Below are 18384 nucleotides of genomic sequence, written 5' to 3' on the forward strand. Positions count from 1 at the left end.
CCCTCATTGCTTTGTGCACGCACAAAGCTCGTTTCCCCTCTTGTGATTTTTTTCTTCTTTAGTCTTACCTCCCATATCCCATGGAGTACCACTTAGTCAAACAAAGGGATGAGGGACTGCAGCAAGAAGGAAGGGTGATGCGTAGCAAAGAGGAGACAGAGTGGGTCGATCTCTGTATACCCCACATTAGCGCTCTAATTCTTCTTTACCCCAGGCGAGTCCCTGAACACTCGAATGACTGAGGAGACTCAGTACTTAGTTAAGGATCATAATGGAAATGGTCTGTTGTGGTTTAGGAGGATTATAATAGAGGGAAAACCCACTTAAAGGATCCTGGACAAGGATGGATAAAAGTATTTGAGTGACACCATTTGACCTTTGAGAGATTAGGAGCATAAAGAAAGAGATAGGAGAGGATTCAAGAAAAGAGGAGTGTGGTAAAATAGTAAAATGGGCCATTTGTACTGTTATTTTACACCTAAGGGGTCGTGATGACTGAAACCTTTCATTAAGACTTTTGTTCTCTTAGTTCTGTGTTTATGAATCTGTGAGCATCAGTGAATCACAGTGTTTTAAAGATAAAATGAGATAATTCTTCATTAATCCCATGGCAGGGAAGTTTGCAGTGTTACAGAAGCAAAGGGGCTAATGTAATAGTAAGAAGCATCAGTAAGAAAATAAGCTAGATATGATACATCAGTAAACAATATAATAAGTAAAAATAAGTAAGACAAGGCAATGACTGAGCTACATATTATTGTGCAGGAAATATTGATATTCCAAAATTTAGTCTATTGTGTTGTATTGCACATGTGTGTGTGGTCCACTGGCAGCAGTGTTGATTGTAAAGTCTGACAGCAGCAGGAAGGAAGGAGCAGCAGTATCTCCCCTTCACACACTGTGGGTGAAGCAGTCTGTCACTGAAGGAGCTGCCCAGTGTCAGAGTGTCCTGCATGAGGTGGGACATGGGGAATAGGACAGAACCAGTCTGTTCTTTCTTTAAAAAGCTGTTGCCAGCTCAAAAAGGCCCCAAGTCTCTAGCTAGACTCTTTTCTTCGGTGGTTCCCCGGTGGTGGAACGAGTTACCAAACTCCATTCGTTCTGCAGAGTCCCTATCGATCTTTAGAAAAAGCCTAAAGATCAATCGCTTTACTGAACACCTTCTTTCATTTAAAAAAAAAAAAAAAAAAACACCTCTCTATTCACTCCATGCACTCTAAGCATTACCTTATAGCACTGCCTCGTAGCACCTATGTCCAACTGGAAATTTGGTCAGGGCACTTACTCTTGTTGTTCTCTCCTGTCCAGAACCTTGCTCGTGATGTATGGAAATCTCATATGTATGTCACTTTGGGTAAAAGCGTCTGCCAAATGACAAATTGTAATTATCTCTTCAGTCTCTTCCTGTCAGCAATCATGGTGGCAGGTGTGATGTCAGTGTCACTGGCCTGTTGATGTCCTTGGGGTGCTGAGTCTGACACCAGTACCACACAGGTTGTTTTCCAAAGCTGTGGTGCTCTCGCCAGCTTTAGACTCAAGTTGGACATGTGTTCAATTGTCTCAACAATAGGTCTCCACAGGTCTTGAGGAGAGGTGCTGTGTGCTGGATGTTGTGGGTGGCGAGGTAGGTTCAGAAGACAGGAAATATACTGAATGTACAGAGCAGCCGTGTTGTGGGAAGGGGGCATGTCGGTGGGTGTGGGCCAGCATCCAGGGCCAGCAGATGATGGGTGTTGCAACTGAGAGGTCTGGACAGGGGGAGGGGCAGATGACTGATTAGATCTATTGAAGAAAAGGCTCAGATCGTTCACTTTAAGTCTCCCTCTGGTGCTGAGTCCGTGCTGCTAACTCATAATGATCGAGGGGAGAACAGGCTTGTTGCGTCTCTTAGCATGATGCTCAGCCCCATGTCTTCCTCCTCAGCTCGGAGGAAACATCAGTCTCTCCCCACGTAGCACTACAGTGTTACAAGCCTGGCCTCATTCCCAGAGCATCAAATGCCGATGCTTTGTCTCGCCCCCCGGCATCTCATACAGACGGCATCTGTATGTGACGCACCAGGGTTTCAACTAACTCCACGCTCAGAGCAAGGTGAAATATAAGGTGGAGATCAGGGTAAGTGATGGGTCATATTTACAGTCTTCACCCAGGAGAGTGGGTTCATGTCCTGTGAGCAACCAAAAGTGAAAAATCCTTTTCTAAAGCTAACCAAGTAGTTTTGATGCCTAAACCTGGTGCTTGTACCGCGACCGTTCTACTACATTAACCAAGAATTAGAAAGACTTTTGTGCATCGCTGGGATGAAAACATGTTGGATGACCAGAGCATCCCACCACCCTTACCACTGTCCACATACCCCCTTAAAAGGCTACACACAGTGAATCCTAAAATCACCACTAGACAACCACTTGATTTAAAATATCAGAGCTACAAGGATTGGATTAGCTACTTCCTACATTAAGTGGCTACAATCAGGTGGTCAGAATCAGATGCGTGTCTGACTTAGTTTAAATATGTATTGCTTGAAGTATATGTACACATCACTTACACATTAAGCTGCACTTGGGATTTTGAGAGAGGTTATTGGCAAGAGAGATGGTAGGAGATGGTGATTACATCCTCTCCCAGTAATCTCACTAAACACTAAACACAACAATTCATAAAATCTGTGTGGCATATTTTAGAAAAATCGTTGACTTTGACCGACGTTGCTCTTCATTTAGTACAGGTAAACCTCCTCCCATCCTGTGAGACACAAAATGTGCAATGTGATGATTCGTTTTCTCAGTTGTATTTAATTTGGAAATGAAACTTTCTTTTTGTCTTTCTTCTTCCTTCCTTCCCTCTGTCTGTCTCTGTCAGGACACTCAGAGGACACTCTGCATTGAAGCCTTGTCTCGTCCTTCTCACTCTGTGCTTTTCTTTCTTTTCCCCTCCAGCCTGATGGCCCTTGTTCCCACCAAAAATGAATGGCAAGAGTCAGGGATGAATACCAGTGAAGTGCATGTATGAGTGTCCCTGCAGCCAGTGGATTTTTTAATATATATTTATTGTGTGCTGGGATGACCTAAAGGGTAGGACATGTGTTTTTGTGGTACACTTGCTCGTGATCTCCTGCAGGGCACTTTACCAAGCAGAGAGAAAGCTACATATGACACAGTTACAGCTGGTGTGTGCACTTAGTTGTTGCTCTCATGTTTTTTCTTCCTGTCTGCTCATGTGAGTTTGACAAAGGAAAAAAGCCCTGTGCGCCTCTTTATACTGTGACTCTTATCTTACAAAATGTCTCTTAGATTCAGAAAAAGATATAATGGCTTATCGTGGGCCAGTTAATGGCCACAGTTTAATTTGACACTGAGTCAGTATGCTGAATTTATAATGTTGTGCATAGAGTTATTTGAGGAGAAAGAATAGGACATAAAGAGTAATTCAGGGTCCAACAGACAAATCTTATGAGAGCTGCCTGTATGTCTACCAATTCAGTGTCCATTCAGCCAGACACAGACTGAGCACACTTAAATGATAGGCATTCTGGGAAATAATCCAAGAATCTCTCTTATCATGAGCAGACTTGAGCCAAATTGAATCACTTTAACAAGCCACGTCTCTTTAACAAAACACATCCCGTCCCCTGGCAGACCTTTCAGCATGTGCTGCACACATTGTGTTGGTGAGAAAGCGACAGATGTGGTACTATTATGGATTTGTTGTAACTGGCTGGGATTTTCCACTATAAAGCACATTAAGGTGTTTTTCAGCTGTTATCCTGCATTATAGTCTTTTCCTGGAGTGTCAGTATAATAGCATATTGTTGTCAGAGGAACAACAAAATAGCATTTCAATAAGGAGGAATGAAAGCAGCGCAGTCCATATTTTACCCTCCTTACCATCTGTAGAATATCAATATCATGCTAGCTGTGTGAAACACAAATAGAACAGAATGTGATCATTTGTTAATCCTTTTTGACTTATACTCAATTGAAAACAGCACAAAGACAATATATTCCACATTTGACCTCATCAACTTCATTGATTTTTGTTAATATATACTTATTCTGAATTTGATGCAGCAACATGTTTCAGTCAAGTTGGGACAGGATCAACTAAAGACTCGGAAAGTTGTGGAATGCTCCAAAAACACATGTTTGGAACATTCCACAGGTTAACAGGCTGATTGGTAACAGGTGAGAGTATCATGATTGGGTATGAAAGGGGCATCCTGGAAAGGCTCAGTCGCTCACAAGTGAGGACGGAGTGAGGTTCATCACTTTGTGAACTAATGATTGTATAAAGGAGATTACTGCATGGACTTTATGAAACCATTGTTCATGTGCAAATGAAGGGATTCTGTTTTTATTTATGTTTTACACAGCATCCCAACTTTATGGGATTGTTTTGGAATTTGAAAGTCTGGAGACTCAGCATTATAATGATCAGAAATAATCATCCCTGTTCACATGTATTTTTGATAATGTAATTATTTCTAATCATCCGTGTTATTTGTCAGTTGTGTGGGTGTGACTGACCTCTATTCTTGCTTGGTTGTGATTACCTTGCTTCCCCTCGCTCATGAAAATGTGCTTGTGTGTTTTTATAGATGACAGATCTCTTGACTTGGCACTTCCCTGTGGCTGAGAAGCACATGGGGACGTTTCTGTGTCCTTGTTAAAGGGCAAAGTATGCCAAGCCATAAACCTACTTCAGTGGCTCATTATGGATATGGTGAATGGTAAATGGACTGCATTTATATAGCATTTCTCCAGTCTAATGACCAAGTCTGAATTCACCCATTCACATACATTCATACAATGGCAAGGCCACCTGCTCATTACAAGCATTTAACCATTCACACAGACTCACACACCAATGGCACAGCATGGGGGGCAATTTGGGGTTCAGTATCCTAAGGTTTTATCCCAAGGATACTTCAACATGGCCACAGCCACCCCTTGGTGACTTTTAAGTACATCTGAGGTGCTTAAGGATAAATATTACTGAAAATGAATTGTATGTATTAAACTCCTGTAACCTCACTGTGACTGGGTGTCAGCATTGCCTTTGCATGACACTTACTAACTTCCATTTAAAGTAGCTCAGGAGCTCAGTATATACTTGCCATGAAAAGTACTCCTCAACCTGCATAAACAGCTGTTTAATATCTTCTGTGATACTGAAGGGAGCATTCTAAAGTTAAAAAAAATAACCCGAGTGATGTCATTGTGTTGTCATCAGGGTTATCTTAGGGCTTGTGACTTAAAGATTTTAACAGGAGTCCTGCATTACAAGCAGCAGGTGTGAAGTTTGAAAGAAGTGGGCTTTTGAGAGGCAGAGAGGGTCCAATGATGCTATTGAGTTGCAGTATGGGAAATTCAGGGTATGCTTTGAGCATTCTTTTTTAATTTGTCTCTTGTGACTCACCCTGTTTTTATTCAGAGCAACTGCAGCAGCAAAACAGAATTTCTAGATGACACAGGAGTGAATATTTCTGTTGTAGAATAATCACACAAGAGTTAAGTATTGGTTAGTGACAAGGATGTATCTGGAGTTTGCAAAATTCTGTAAAGGTTATTGACTAACCGAACTGGAAACCGCAGCATCACTTTCATTTGTAATTAAAATGGACAGACGATAGAGACACTCAGCACCTTGTGAGGTGGAAAGTGGACTTCCTCCTCCTCCTCCTCGTTGTGCTGTGCTGTTTACCTCCCCACACTTGTGTGCTGCACTCAAACGTGTTTGTCAAAAGGAGTGAGCGAGTCAGGAATAAATTGTGTGCGTCTGTGTTTTGTTCACTCACTGACTGATGTGTGTGTTTGTGTGTGTGTGTGTGTTGACTGGAGGTTGACACATTGGATTGTGAGGTTCTGAGCTGTTTTGTTCCTGCTGGTCTTTGTTTTTAATGGATTATTTGGCTCGGCCTCAAAGACTTGTGACAGTAGTGTGACGTGCCTTAAAACGAGACAAAGTCAATGACCTAAATGTGAACAAATGAACATTTCCCAGCATGCAGGTACACATGTTGCAGCGTCTCTCTCTCTCTCTCTCTCTCTCTCTCTCTCTCTCTCTCTCTCTCTCTTTTTTTATCTATACATCATTCTATCTGTCAGTCTGACCTCACTCTCACACACTCATTTCTCTTCGTGTCGGCTGACAGCTGCGTGGCTTCTCAGCAGCAGTCCTGCATGTCTCTCTCCATGGTACTGAAATCCCTGATGTGGTTGGCTGGGCCGACCATCTGGACAGGACACAACAGTGTGTGTGTGTGTGTGTGTGTGTGTGTGTGTGTGTGTGTGTGTGTGTGTCTTCCTGTGTATGCGTGTATTAGTATGTGCGTGTGTGTACATCATTCATTAGAATTTTCCTTCTTATGAGTTGACTAATACCCTGATTTCTGCTTCCCCATAACTTATCAAAATATTGGAGTAGCAGATAGAGATTAGGTCTCAGTAAGCTGTCTGGTTGTGTTTAAATCATTTTCATGATTCTAATTTAAGGTTGTCCTCTCGCAGAGCTGTAAAAGTGACACAGTTCTCATCTTGTACTTTTATAGAATATAAATGGGTTAGTGCAATTGATAGACTTTAATCTGCTTTAATCCATATCAATCATGGTACAATATAAATCCTCAGTTTTATTTAATTTTCTCTTTGTCACATTATGCATTAATTAATTTCTGACTGTGTGGTGATTAGCAGCTAATTAAGGATGAGTGTCACTGCCATTATTAACATAGGAGGTAATTCAGATCATCTAATCAAAATCCACATTAATTAGAATCGAAATACACAAGAATCACATATATAGATCAGTTATTCTTGCCTGTGCCCATATTTCTGCCATGTGTGAAATTAAACTCCAGCCTGTAGCACGTAGCATTTAGCTCTAATTTTTGCTGTGTGACCTTTAAATTTGAAGTCTAGATCTCTTGTTTTTGCAGTCTGTGCTGCTGGTTTGGTCAAGTTAGTTGGAGATTAATGGCTGTTGTAAATACAGTCCACTCTTCTTCTCCCTCTCAGGTGTAAAAATAGACTCCTGCTGTACATACACAGACACAGACACACACACACACACACACACACACACACACACACACACAAGATCATACACACACAGGTCCTCCCCTGACTCCTCATTAGGAGCTGTGGCAGACAGGGAAGCATTTCAGGGTTGCACACGCTTCTCCTCTCACACTGGTGCAGCGATGGGTTTGTTCCCTCTGCTCCTTTTCCATGGCCCCAGGGATGAATATCTATAGAAAGGGACTCTATTGTCTGGACTTCATCCACTGAGGCACAGAAGGCAGAGGAGCCTCAAGGTTGCATGCATTATGGGGTTTTCAGTACACAAAACCAAGCATGCTGCCAATCAGTGGCTCCATATTAATATCATCCTGAGGAAATGGTATAAAACTTTAATTCTCCACACTGTTCTTCACGGGTTTGGCTTGTTATGTTTGCCAATTAGGACACAGATACAGGGCCAATGCGAATCCATCACTATAATGATACAGCATGCAGTATTGTCACCAACGTTCATGTAATTAGATTGAAAAGTACAGAGCTGTCACAGTGTTATTTTTAGCCCACAGAGGCAAAGGTACAACAGCATCAGGAGGGCCAGGGCTGACCGTGCTCCTTTATGTGTACATGCCAAGCCTCAGCCATCAGCGTCATTAGCTGTGACTTCCTTTAAGAGGAGCAGTAGGCAGATGGAGCGGGCGCAGTGAAGTCCGTGAAGGAGCGTGATGAAGCCATCTCCCTCTCGTTACACATCCAAGACCCACCGATTCTGATGGATGAGTCGCTGCTGAATCATTGCCTGCAACTGGGACAGTCCTCCTGTCTGTGTCTACTGAAGTGTGGTTCTGCCACACACTACCAGGCCTGAATACTGAATGAATTGTGTCTGTGGAGTATTGAAAGCTGGCAGAGCGCTTGGCCACATTCTTCCTCACTTGTTCTATGAACAAATATTTTCTGATCTAAGTCATACCTCAGTTTTTAGATTTAGACAAGTTTTTGCACAGCTTCTTCTGTTAAAATAAGGTATGACACGATACGAAACACGCTTATTCACTGTCTTGTCAACAATTAGATGAGAGCAGCAATACCGCTTTTATATCTGTCCATTATAAAATCTAAGGCTGTATCTAACAGCCAGTTATCTTAGCTTAGCATAAACAGGAAACAGAGGAAACAGCTAGCCTGCCTCACTAATTAACACTTTAAGACATTTGTTTAATCTGTACAAAACCTAAAGTGTTAAAACTAGAAGTTCTGGTTTCACGGGCATTTTTTTTTTTTCCAGAATGTGTCTTGGGATCAGTGACTTCCTGAAGTCTCCACTAGTAGCCTGGTGAGCTCCTCCCAACCAAGAAAGAGTCCTTCAGATACACTGTGTTTTTTGGATGGATTAAAGAGACAAGATATAAGGTGTTAATTAGCGAGCTTTAGAGGTGGCAGTAGCTGGATTTTGTGTTAAACAGAGCTAGGCGGGCTGTTTCTCCGTGCTTCCAGATTTATGCTAAGCTAAGATAACCGACCTCTCTCTGAAGTCAGTCTTCTCATCAAACCCTCTGCAAGACAACCACTTTGGTAAATGTTTATATTCCTCATACTCAGTCACTGAAAACCTCTGGTGTCGTTGTATCAGCAGTACTAGAATATTCCAAATAATACGGAGCACTTTATGTTTTGAATTTGCCCGTAGTGACAGCACAGTAAGACTAAAAGTAACATGGAAACTTGCATTTTCATTCTAGTCAACTCTGTTCACACACTTTCGGTAAATCTTCGCTCTCTCCTTCATAATACTAGAAGCCCAACCGTGGGGCTCTGTGGGTCCAGATTTTCTGCTCATCCTCCTGCAGGGCCCAGCTGTTGCTGTGAGGTCTGCTCAGGCGTGGACAGCCTCTTGACTGAAGTGACAATGCGAGCTCATTCAGTCACACTGTGCTTAGAATTAATCAGCTGTTTTGTTCCTGAGGCCCTCCCTCTTAATCACTTACTACAATCACACTGTGCCTCCCCGGAGAACGAGAGAGAGCACGAGGGCAAGGGAACAAGAGAGTGAACATGAAAGAGATGCGGTGAGAGAGGAATGAGCGAAAATTACAAGAAGGTATTTTTTTGTGTTTTCCAGTCATTACAAAGCAAGTCCTTGAGGACAGTGTTTGTGGCTGAATGGCTAAATGTTCTGTGTGTTTACAGCCGTTTTACTGGACTGATAATTATTGGCTCTTATCCACATGCTAACTGTTAGATTTGTAATTCCCAGGGAATATAAAAGGTTTTATTGAACTAGAATAAATCTGTCAACTGATGGAATCAGTGCCTTTCTGAATGAATAGTGCTTTATTTACCTGATTTACCGCATGTAGATGAATTGTGAGTTTATATTGACAGAAAGGAAAAGTGTGTATTTCATTCATTTGAGTGGTTTGATCAGTGACTGGATCTTTAATGCTTATTTAATCAGCATTTACTGTTGCTCTTCTGGCTGGTGATGAATATTCAAACAGCAGGTCACAGAGGGAGGGGGTCAATATAGCTAATTAGGTGACGTTCAAATCTCTCTGCTGGTAAATTGGATCTTCTCATTCACTCACATGCAACTACAAAGCCAACACAGCAGTGTGAACTCAGAACGTACAGCCGTTGCTGTTAACACTATAATGTGACATTTTGTTGTCTTGTGGAGAATTATTCTCGTATTTGTTAAATGTAAAGCTACACCCAGCAGCCAGTTATCTTAGCTTTGCGTAAGCAGGAAAGTGAGGAAACAGCTTGCCTGCCTCACTAATAAACACTTTATCATGTTTTTTTAGCTGGTACAAAAAACCAAAGGGTGGAAGTACAGTGGGTCCTAGTGGCTGCACATCCCCTCATCTCTGTGCCAGATATCTATATACTACAGGATGTGTATTAAAGCAGATTCCTGACTGTAATAAATTGCCCCATCTAACAATAGGACCTCAGTCTACTGCACACTGCTCACTTAACCTGTTAGCTCATGAATCAGAGGTGAATAGAAAATTAACCAGGAAGAAAAGACAGCTGCACACTTGAGCTTGTCTTTGCCAAATAATGGATGCTTGTACCTTATAAATGATTCATCTCGAGTAGAGAAAATGTTGTTATTATGTCGAGGTGGGATTGGGAAGACTGTGAATTATTAATACTCCCATCCAAAAGATATGGCTCCCGTATGATTTGGCTCCACTGTCAGTACGGTCAGCTAACTCTGTCCAGGAACAGCGTCCTGAAGACTGTCATAACTATACATGCGGTATTGTTTACAGTGTAATGTGGCAATTGTATTTTTGAGAGGAAGCAATATCGATTCATTGTCTCTCACAAAGGCCACCGGGGGAACGGACCCATTTTTCCTGCTGATCTGCTAAGAGGGTGAAGAATGGTTCATATTGAACCACTACAGCAGCTGCAGCATATGTGTCAAGCAATGTGCAGTAACAAGTCATGAAATTCTGTCTACACCCAGGCAACCTTGTCAAGGAGCAGTGCAGGATTCAGTGCTCAGTATACATGATACTGTATGTTATTCCTTTAACCTTGCACAGAGCATGGATGTCTCTAAAGTTCACTTGGGCAACTGAGCTTTTGTGCATTTGTTGCAGCTCTGTTTGGTACAGCTGGTGTAGTATGGTATGCCTGTTTTGCTGTTGATACATGCCTTGATTTTCTCAATCAAGCCTTGGCTCATTTATCATGACAAGTCAGCTCTCAGTGCTGTGAAAACCTGTGTCAGGAGAATGGGAACAGTGTGTCTATTGATCACAGTGAAACATCATCCCACATAGACAGAAAGCAGGTACCCTTAAAGGACAGGCCCTCCAAAGTCGGTGGTCAAAAGTAAAGCAGGGCTACGCCTAGTGGCCATAACTGTCAAAGATGTGCTACATGCCAGTGGGTGCAAATCCCCCACATGGATTAGGATGTTGATGTTATGTGACGGGATTTGAATCAGTGTCACTTCAATTTTGACTTTGCAAAAGATGATTGTTGGTCATTTAATTATTTTTTTCTGATTATTATGTTCGCATAGCTCTTCCTCTGCCCCCCTCCTCTGACTGTCCCTCCTTTTCTTCCTCCCCAGGCGTTCGGTCAGGCTTACACCAACCAGCGTAAGGTGGCAGAGGATGGGGAGACCAACGAAGAGACGTTACTGCAGGAGTCGGCCTGTAAGGAGGCCTACTACATGGGCCGTCTGTTGGAGCTGCAGACGGAGGTGACGCTAAGCCGTTCTGTGGCATCCAACACCCAAGCTGAGAACGAGAGGCTCAACGCACTCGTGCAGGAGCTCCGAGAGGTGAGCTAGTCAACAGTTACAGAGTCTGCACCCGCTGCAGATAGGTGATTTATTGCTTCATGCTAGACCTAGAAAACACAGGAAATCAGTCAGATGAGTGTGAGAAATGTGTGTGTGTGTGTGTGTGTGAGAAAACAATGTTGCAACAGTACACACAGAGTAAAACTCAGGCATTTGGATATATGTCCTTTTGGTGGCCATAAAATTGTCTCATATTTTCATGATTTTTACCAAACTGAGCTGTTTTTTTGTAAAAAAAAGATCGCAATACAGTCAAACTGAAAACCTTCAGGAAGACAGGGAGAAAATGGGAAAATGCATCATTGTTTATATTTTTTCAATAGGATATTCATTTTGACTTTGTTTCAGTAGTGCATTATAGAATTTTAGCGAGTGGTATGTGATGTGAGGAGTACAGTACGCTGTAGTTGCATAGAGGATTGGTGGTTGTTTGGCATTTTTGTGAATGGTGTGGCCACTGAATGAATTTGTGTCCCAGAACTAAAAGAAATAATCTGCAGCTCAGCCCATGCTTGTGCTAACTTTGTGGAGAGGATTAAAAAGGCAACTGTTAAAAAATGTAAAAACAAATAAAGATTTTATTCATTATTGTCATTTCTTGAGTTTTAAGCTGGCTATTTTCCACACTCTGTTTAGCCTTATTTGCAGTACATTAACTTACATGGGACCAGTGTGTTGATGAAGGCCAAAGGGTCACAGTGACAGGCAGAAAGGGGTCAGGCCTCACAGAGAAAACAGTATGCATGTGCGTACGTGCAAAGCGTGCGTTAATACATTTGTACATGTCTGCAGCCACTGTGTCGGACAGCGCAAGAGTTCGAGCGGAGGTCAGACGCCACGGCCACGACCCCATTGTGGGGGGCAAATCCGGTGCTAAGCTGGGGAATAAGTGAAATGCCCTGAGCTCGGCACATGTGTGAGCCACGCTGCTCTCATCACACCAGCACTGCGTCCACAGGACACACACTTTCATTCAATAAACTCATCAGAGAGTGTTGTGAGGCTGAGTCTCTGTACGTGTTGTTTTCTTAGCATGATTCAGACAATGACGCGTATGTCACTGTGAATGTAAGCGGAGTACTGTCATACAATCAGTCGAGATATTCCGCATTATGGAGCATATTGAACAATCAATATTTGTAATGGAGAGGCTGTCTGCCTGATATATTCCTGATGAGTTGTTATTCTTCACATACACACCTGCCTCCTGTTTGCATCCCAATCATGGCTCTTTGATGATGCGCTCATCAAAGAGCTTCTGGCTCTCTTTGAAAGCCTCATTTACATGTGGGATGACCAGTAATGAGGAGGAGCCGCCTTTTCCATCATGAGAAGCAGGTGTTGCAGCCTCATTGGGAGCCTCATTCGTCTAATCAAAAGGTTTTTGTAGGCTCCAAACAACTTTTCACAAACACCATTAAAATGTACAGATCTATCAAGAAAAAGCTTACGGGAAATTGAAAAGTTTTCTTGAGCCGGAGAAAGTTTGCTTGTTTAGTTTTTAGTCTGCAGTTGTAAACCAAGATATTAAATAATTAAGAAGTTGTCACAAACACAAATAAAGTATATTTTTTTTAGTTTTTTTGAATTGACAGCACCCCACTTCTCAACATGTAGAAGATACACTTGATATCTGCCTAAACTTAATAAAAATGTCTAAACATAAAAAGTGACCTTACACATTGTGGATTTATCCTCCTCCTGTGTTTGTGATTATCCCCCATTACCACAGCAACAGGGGTGGTCATGATGAATGACTACAAGATGGCTGGACTTCTGCCATATTTGCCATTGTATCATGAAGCCAATAAAGCTGTCACAGTGTGTGCTGTGAACTCCAGATCAGGGGTGAGCCGCCCAGCTCTGCCCTGTGGCCGGCTCGCTGCCCGTGTTGTGTGCTGCACTGTCCCTGACCCTGGCCGCTGTGGCTGCTGATCAGCCATGCCTCTATAGAGCCTCACAGGCTGATAATTGGCTTCTAATCCTGTGCACTTCACACCCAGCTCAGTGTAATTCACACATTATTATGAATATGTAATTGGACAACATGGAGCGAAGTTTTTATTTGATTTGTTATTTATGGTAATACGGTTAGTTCTTAAAAAGGTTCCTGTTATCTTTTCCTGGAGTTGTATGAAAGTATTTTCAGTGCATCTAAAGAAGCAGGCTTACTGTACTTCTCTGTGCTTTGCAGTTGAGACTCCATTAGCTTCAAGAGTATAGGAGCTACTGTCAGCCACTGTACAAATCAAAAGGCTCAGTATCATAATGGTCTTTAGTTTCAGTCCAGTTACCATTTCTAAATGCAGCATTGTCATCCACCCCTGACCACACACAAACACACACATACTGAGGTTCTTCTTGAGGTTCAAAGGGCTGGAGAGGCCATATGTGTCTCTGTTCTCCGACTGTCTTCCTCCTGTGTGAGGACCCACCCACTCCTGACACTGTCTCTGGGTCAGCACTTGCGCCATATGCACAGAGAGCTGCAAGGGAGCTGCAAGCAGCTCTGCAATGAGGGAATGACGCATATATGCTTGTCATTCCTGACTGGAAAACATCTCTCCCTATCGCTTGGAATAAAACCATGATTGTATGTTAGTAACCATAGTTATGTGAGCATAGATGATTTTGCTGAGGCCTCAATTTATTCCCACTGCTTCCGCCTACTGTACTGAGATTTATGACTGTGGTGGCTGGTGCATTTCTCTGATCGACAGTTTATCTGGTCCTGCACATGCTCATGTTTCTATCTGTGAACAGCAGGCGTCTTTCTGGGAGTCTGAGGGTGCTGACTCATTGCATTTAACATAATGAAATTAGTTTGTGAAAAGTGTGTAGAGTATGGGTCAGAGAGTGTAGACTATGTATGAGTATGTATATCAAAGTTATATTGCTTGTCATCATGATATTGTGCGTATCATCCAATCTTACGCTGATGGGAGACTTTTCAATATTGGCATTGATTTAAGTTGTGAACTCCTCTCCTTCTCTCTCCTCATTGTAACTATCTCTCTCTTTCTCTTGTATGTTTTTTCTACTCTCCAGAGTAATGAGATGCTGGAGCTACAGAGGAGCAGGATGAGGGAAGAAATCAAGGAGTACAAGTTCAGAGAGACCAGGCTGCTCCAGGATTACACGGAGCTGGAGGAGGAGAATATCACCCTGCAGAAATTGGTGTCTACACTCAAGCAAAGCCAGGTCAGTCTGAATTACGGTTTAACATTTCACTCACACATGCACTCATTCAACCAATTTCCCAGTTACACTCAAACCAGCATATTCGGTCCCATACAAATTTGTCATCGCTTTTATGATGAGACACCAACCCCCATCCCAGTTGGAATTAATGACTCACACTTGATTTCCCAGTATTGCATAAAAACCACATTTGGAATGTGGTCCCCTTTATGTTTTCAGGATCAGTTCCAGGACAATTCAGTTGTTCATCATACTTCGTTTGCCGTTAGGAGCTACAGTATCCCCTGTCGTTACCCCTGTCCAGAGTCAAACAGTGCCTGTATTGGTTTTAATCACAGTTTACGTTGATACCTGTGCTGGGCTAGAGCAACTTATGGTCATATATCAACATAAAATCACTTTTGTGATCGGAGACTTCTATTTTTCTGATCTAAGTGGTTACTGATGATATTTTTGGGTTTTTTTTAAACCAGATATTGTTTTAAAGTGCTGTTCATAGACAAAATACTCTATTATAAACTCAAGGTACAGAGTCAAAAGTAATGTGGTGTTTGACTTTAGCCAATATTGCCTAGCTCTCAAATCTTCTTTTATAATTGAAAATAAAGATTGCAAAGGGCAAAACACTTTTTTTATTATCGTCTAAAGTGGGCTTTTCCTTAACTTGTCTGCTGCTTATGCCCCTCTGTTTTTACTTGTGTTTTAGCAATGGGATTCAGATGTTTTAGAATCTAATTAAATAAGTAACTAACTCCTTTCTGCTATGCCTCAGGTGGAGTATGAGGGTCTGAAACATGAAATTAAGGTGCTAGAAGAGGAGACCGTTCTTCTCAATAGTCAGCTGGAGGACGCATTACGCCTGAAGGACATTTCTGAGGGTCAGCTGGAGGAGGCCCTGGATGCCCTGAAGAGTGAGCGTGAACAGAAGAACAACCTGAGAAAGGAACTGGCCCACCACATCAGCCTGAGTGACAGCGTCTACGGAGCAGGGGCCCATCTGGCACTTACCGTTACCGGTGTTGAGGGCCTCAAGTTCCCCGAGGAGACCAATGGAACCAACGGAACCAACGGCACCAACGGCAGCGCCATCCCAGCGGCTAATGGGAACAATGAGGACAGCAACCGCCGCAACGGCCACCTTCACACAGGAGCTGGATTGGCTAAGATGAATGTGGACTACCGACCTGGCCGGAAAGGAGAAGGCCTGCACCCTGTACCAGACCTGTTCAGTGAACTCAACCTGTCGGAAATGCAGAAGCTTAAACAGCAGCTGCTACAGGTGGGTTATAAGAAAAGGCCTTCCAGCAGGGTCAGTAAATCCCAGGGTAGAACAAATTACCCATAATAACCAAATAAAGTCATCAGTGTCAGCATCAAAAATCATATTCTTTTATGCTTTTGCATCATCAAATGTTCCCTGTGAAGGTCAGTACTGACACTTGTTTGTGTTCAGTTACTGTCTGGAAGATTTCATTCGCTTTAAAACTGCTACCAAAGTGAACTCTAGGACAATTTACCGCACTGGGATGAAAGCAGCAGCACACAGCACATTAGAAGACAGCTATACTGATCCACTTTCCCACAGAATGCACAGTTTTAAGTACAGAGACTGGTGGGTCTTGTCAGCTGCTTCTGCGTAGGCGTGTGTCTGTGTTTGCTTGGTATATGAGTTTTTCTGTGTTCACTGTTCATAACTGCACTGATGAAAGCAGCCCTGGCCACAGTTTGCCACTGCTAACAGCAAGGAAATGAAAAGGTGATGACAGTTTGAGAACAAGAGAAGAACAGCAAAAGCACCACATCATGCTACAGACTTTACCGAATGAATACACAAAGTAAATACAAAAGTGAATACACAAGTAATGGCACAAAGTAGATCTACTAAAATGTGTTATAATTACATTATTTTGGCAGTGACAAACCCAGTGCTACATTTTTGTACATGTGATGTGCAGTTAACCCCGTATAAAGGGCATTTCATGTCTTATATATAATGTGTGCTCCCATATGTGCTAATGTGCTCGTGGGAGTGAGAAAGCCGGATCATAGCAAGGCAGAAAGAGTCCAGCAGTAGGGGCAGTACATGTGCGTGTGCTATAGGGAGCCCTGTCAGGGAGATTAGCATCCAACGGGCACATGGAGCAGATGCAGAGGCAAGGCAGAGACAGAATCTGACTAAGTGTGTTTTCAGTTTAGCGACAAGGGGACAGAAATAGAGCCCAAAGACGGAGAAAATGCACAGTACACTTACATTTATATCACAATTAGTTCCAGCCTGTGCACTGTGATAACCTGCAATCATATAAACAGAGTGTATAAATGTAGAGCTTGTATAATATAGTATAGGGACTGTCTTTCTCTTACAGCCACAATAGACACACTCATAAACAGGCCGCCCATACTGGATGAATATATGCAGTATGCTAACATAGAAATCACAGGTAGATTAGATTCATGCTAAAATCTAATTAAGTAATTCCTGCACATTTTTGCCTTAGCTGATCTCCTCAGGGAAACAGAAAATTAGATTAGTGGCTGCTATATTAGCAGTGTGCCTTTCTCAGTAAACACAATTACTCACTAATCAATTTTCCCTTTCCAGTTGATTATTCTGGGAAAGATGTCAACGCCAGCAGCATCAGGCTTCTATGTGCCAGATGAATTTTGTAAAATCAATTTCTTCAGTATGAACACTGTTAAAAAAAAACAATTTATAAAGAATTCACAATTGAATTTTTTTTTTGGTGTCAGTCTAGGCATCAGTTATTGTTGAAACTTTTTAAACGTACCTATTTTGTTAGCTTCCTTCATCAGTTGTCAGGAGTTGGATGAAGGTTTACCCCCTCAGCACTGGGAGAGCTCACTCCTCTTCTCTGTCCTTACCGAAAGGTTTTGACACGGGAAAGTTACACCACATGCTTTGCAAACCTTTGTACAGTCCATGTTTTAATTGTGTTTGTTCACTTCCCGCCTCGTAATGATGAGTGCATGATACATTGTCTTTATCTTTATAAGCCCTTTGATGTTGTGGAGTTGTGCACGTCATACTAATTATAAATTTGCTCAACTGAGTCCTGATAAACTGTAACTGTTTACAGCGGCCTCTGAATATTGCTGTAAGTAGGTTAAAGGTTAAATAGGTTAAATTAAGTTTGCCATAGTTGTTGTCAAAGCTAGGAAGTCACACTTTGTCATCAGTGCAGAGTATTATATAAGAATATATAAATATATAAAGTGATTAAAGTTAAAGGACTTAACGCTGCCCTGAGTTTTATTAATGTTTGTGCTCACTGTCTTAACTGCCTCCCAAGTGACAGTGTATTCTCCCATCCTGCAGGTGGAGCGTGAGAAGACAGCACTGCTCATGAACCTGCAGGAGTCGCAGACTCAGCTGCAGCACACACAGGGCGCCCTGACTGAGCAGAATGAGAGGCTCCACCGCCTGACGGAGCACGTCAATGCCATGAAATGTCTCAATGGAGACAAAGAGCTTGATGACCTGCAGAAGAGTGAGAAACCTGATGGAGACTCCTCGTCACCACCAGCCAATGGTCACCATGATCCAGATATCCATGGGTTCGAGATCCTGGAGTATAAGTACAAGGTGGCGGTGACGGAGGTGATCGACCTGAAAGCAGAGCTTAAGGCTCTGAAGGAGAAGTACAACCAGGCTGTGGAGGGGCAAGGAGACAGCCACAGTGACGACCGCGTCCAGGCACTGAGTGAACAGGTTTGTCATTGATATATGCTGTCTATATATGTGTATATTTTTGAGACAGGTAACTCTTTTATTGACTGATACATGCACTCAGTTCAGTTTTGCATCCTGTAATG

The 18384-nt window shown here is 42.5% G+C and overlaps 1 protein-coding gene across 8 annotated transcripts in view; it reads left to right on the forward strand.

Annotated features, from left to right (window-relative positions):
* bicd1a (bicaudal D homolog 1a) overlaps positions 1–18384 on the forward strand; it is a 36038-nt gene that overhangs the window by 10478 nt on the left and 7176 nt on the right. For all 8 annotated transcript variants that reach the window (XM_076732890.1, XM_076732892.1, XM_076732893.1 and 5 more), the window contains exons 2-5: positions 11116–11328; positions 14398–14550; positions 15323–15829; positions 17888–18280. In XM_076732890.1, the coding sequence (XP_076589005.1) occupies positions 11116–11328; positions 14398–14550; positions 15323–15829; positions 17888–18280 (1266 nt within the window). The remainder of the gene's footprint in view (positions 1–11115; positions 11329–14397; positions 14551–15322; positions 15830–17887; positions 18281–18384) is intronic.

The sequence above is a fragment of the Chaetodon auriga genome, chromosome 6, assembly GCF_051107435.1.
Source record: "Chaetodon auriga isolate fChaAug3 chromosome 6, fChaAug3.hap1, whole genome shotgun sequence".
Taxonomy (NCBI): Eukaryota; Metazoa; Chordata; class Actinopteri; order Chaetodontiformes; family Chaetodontidae; genus Chaetodon; species Chaetodon auriga.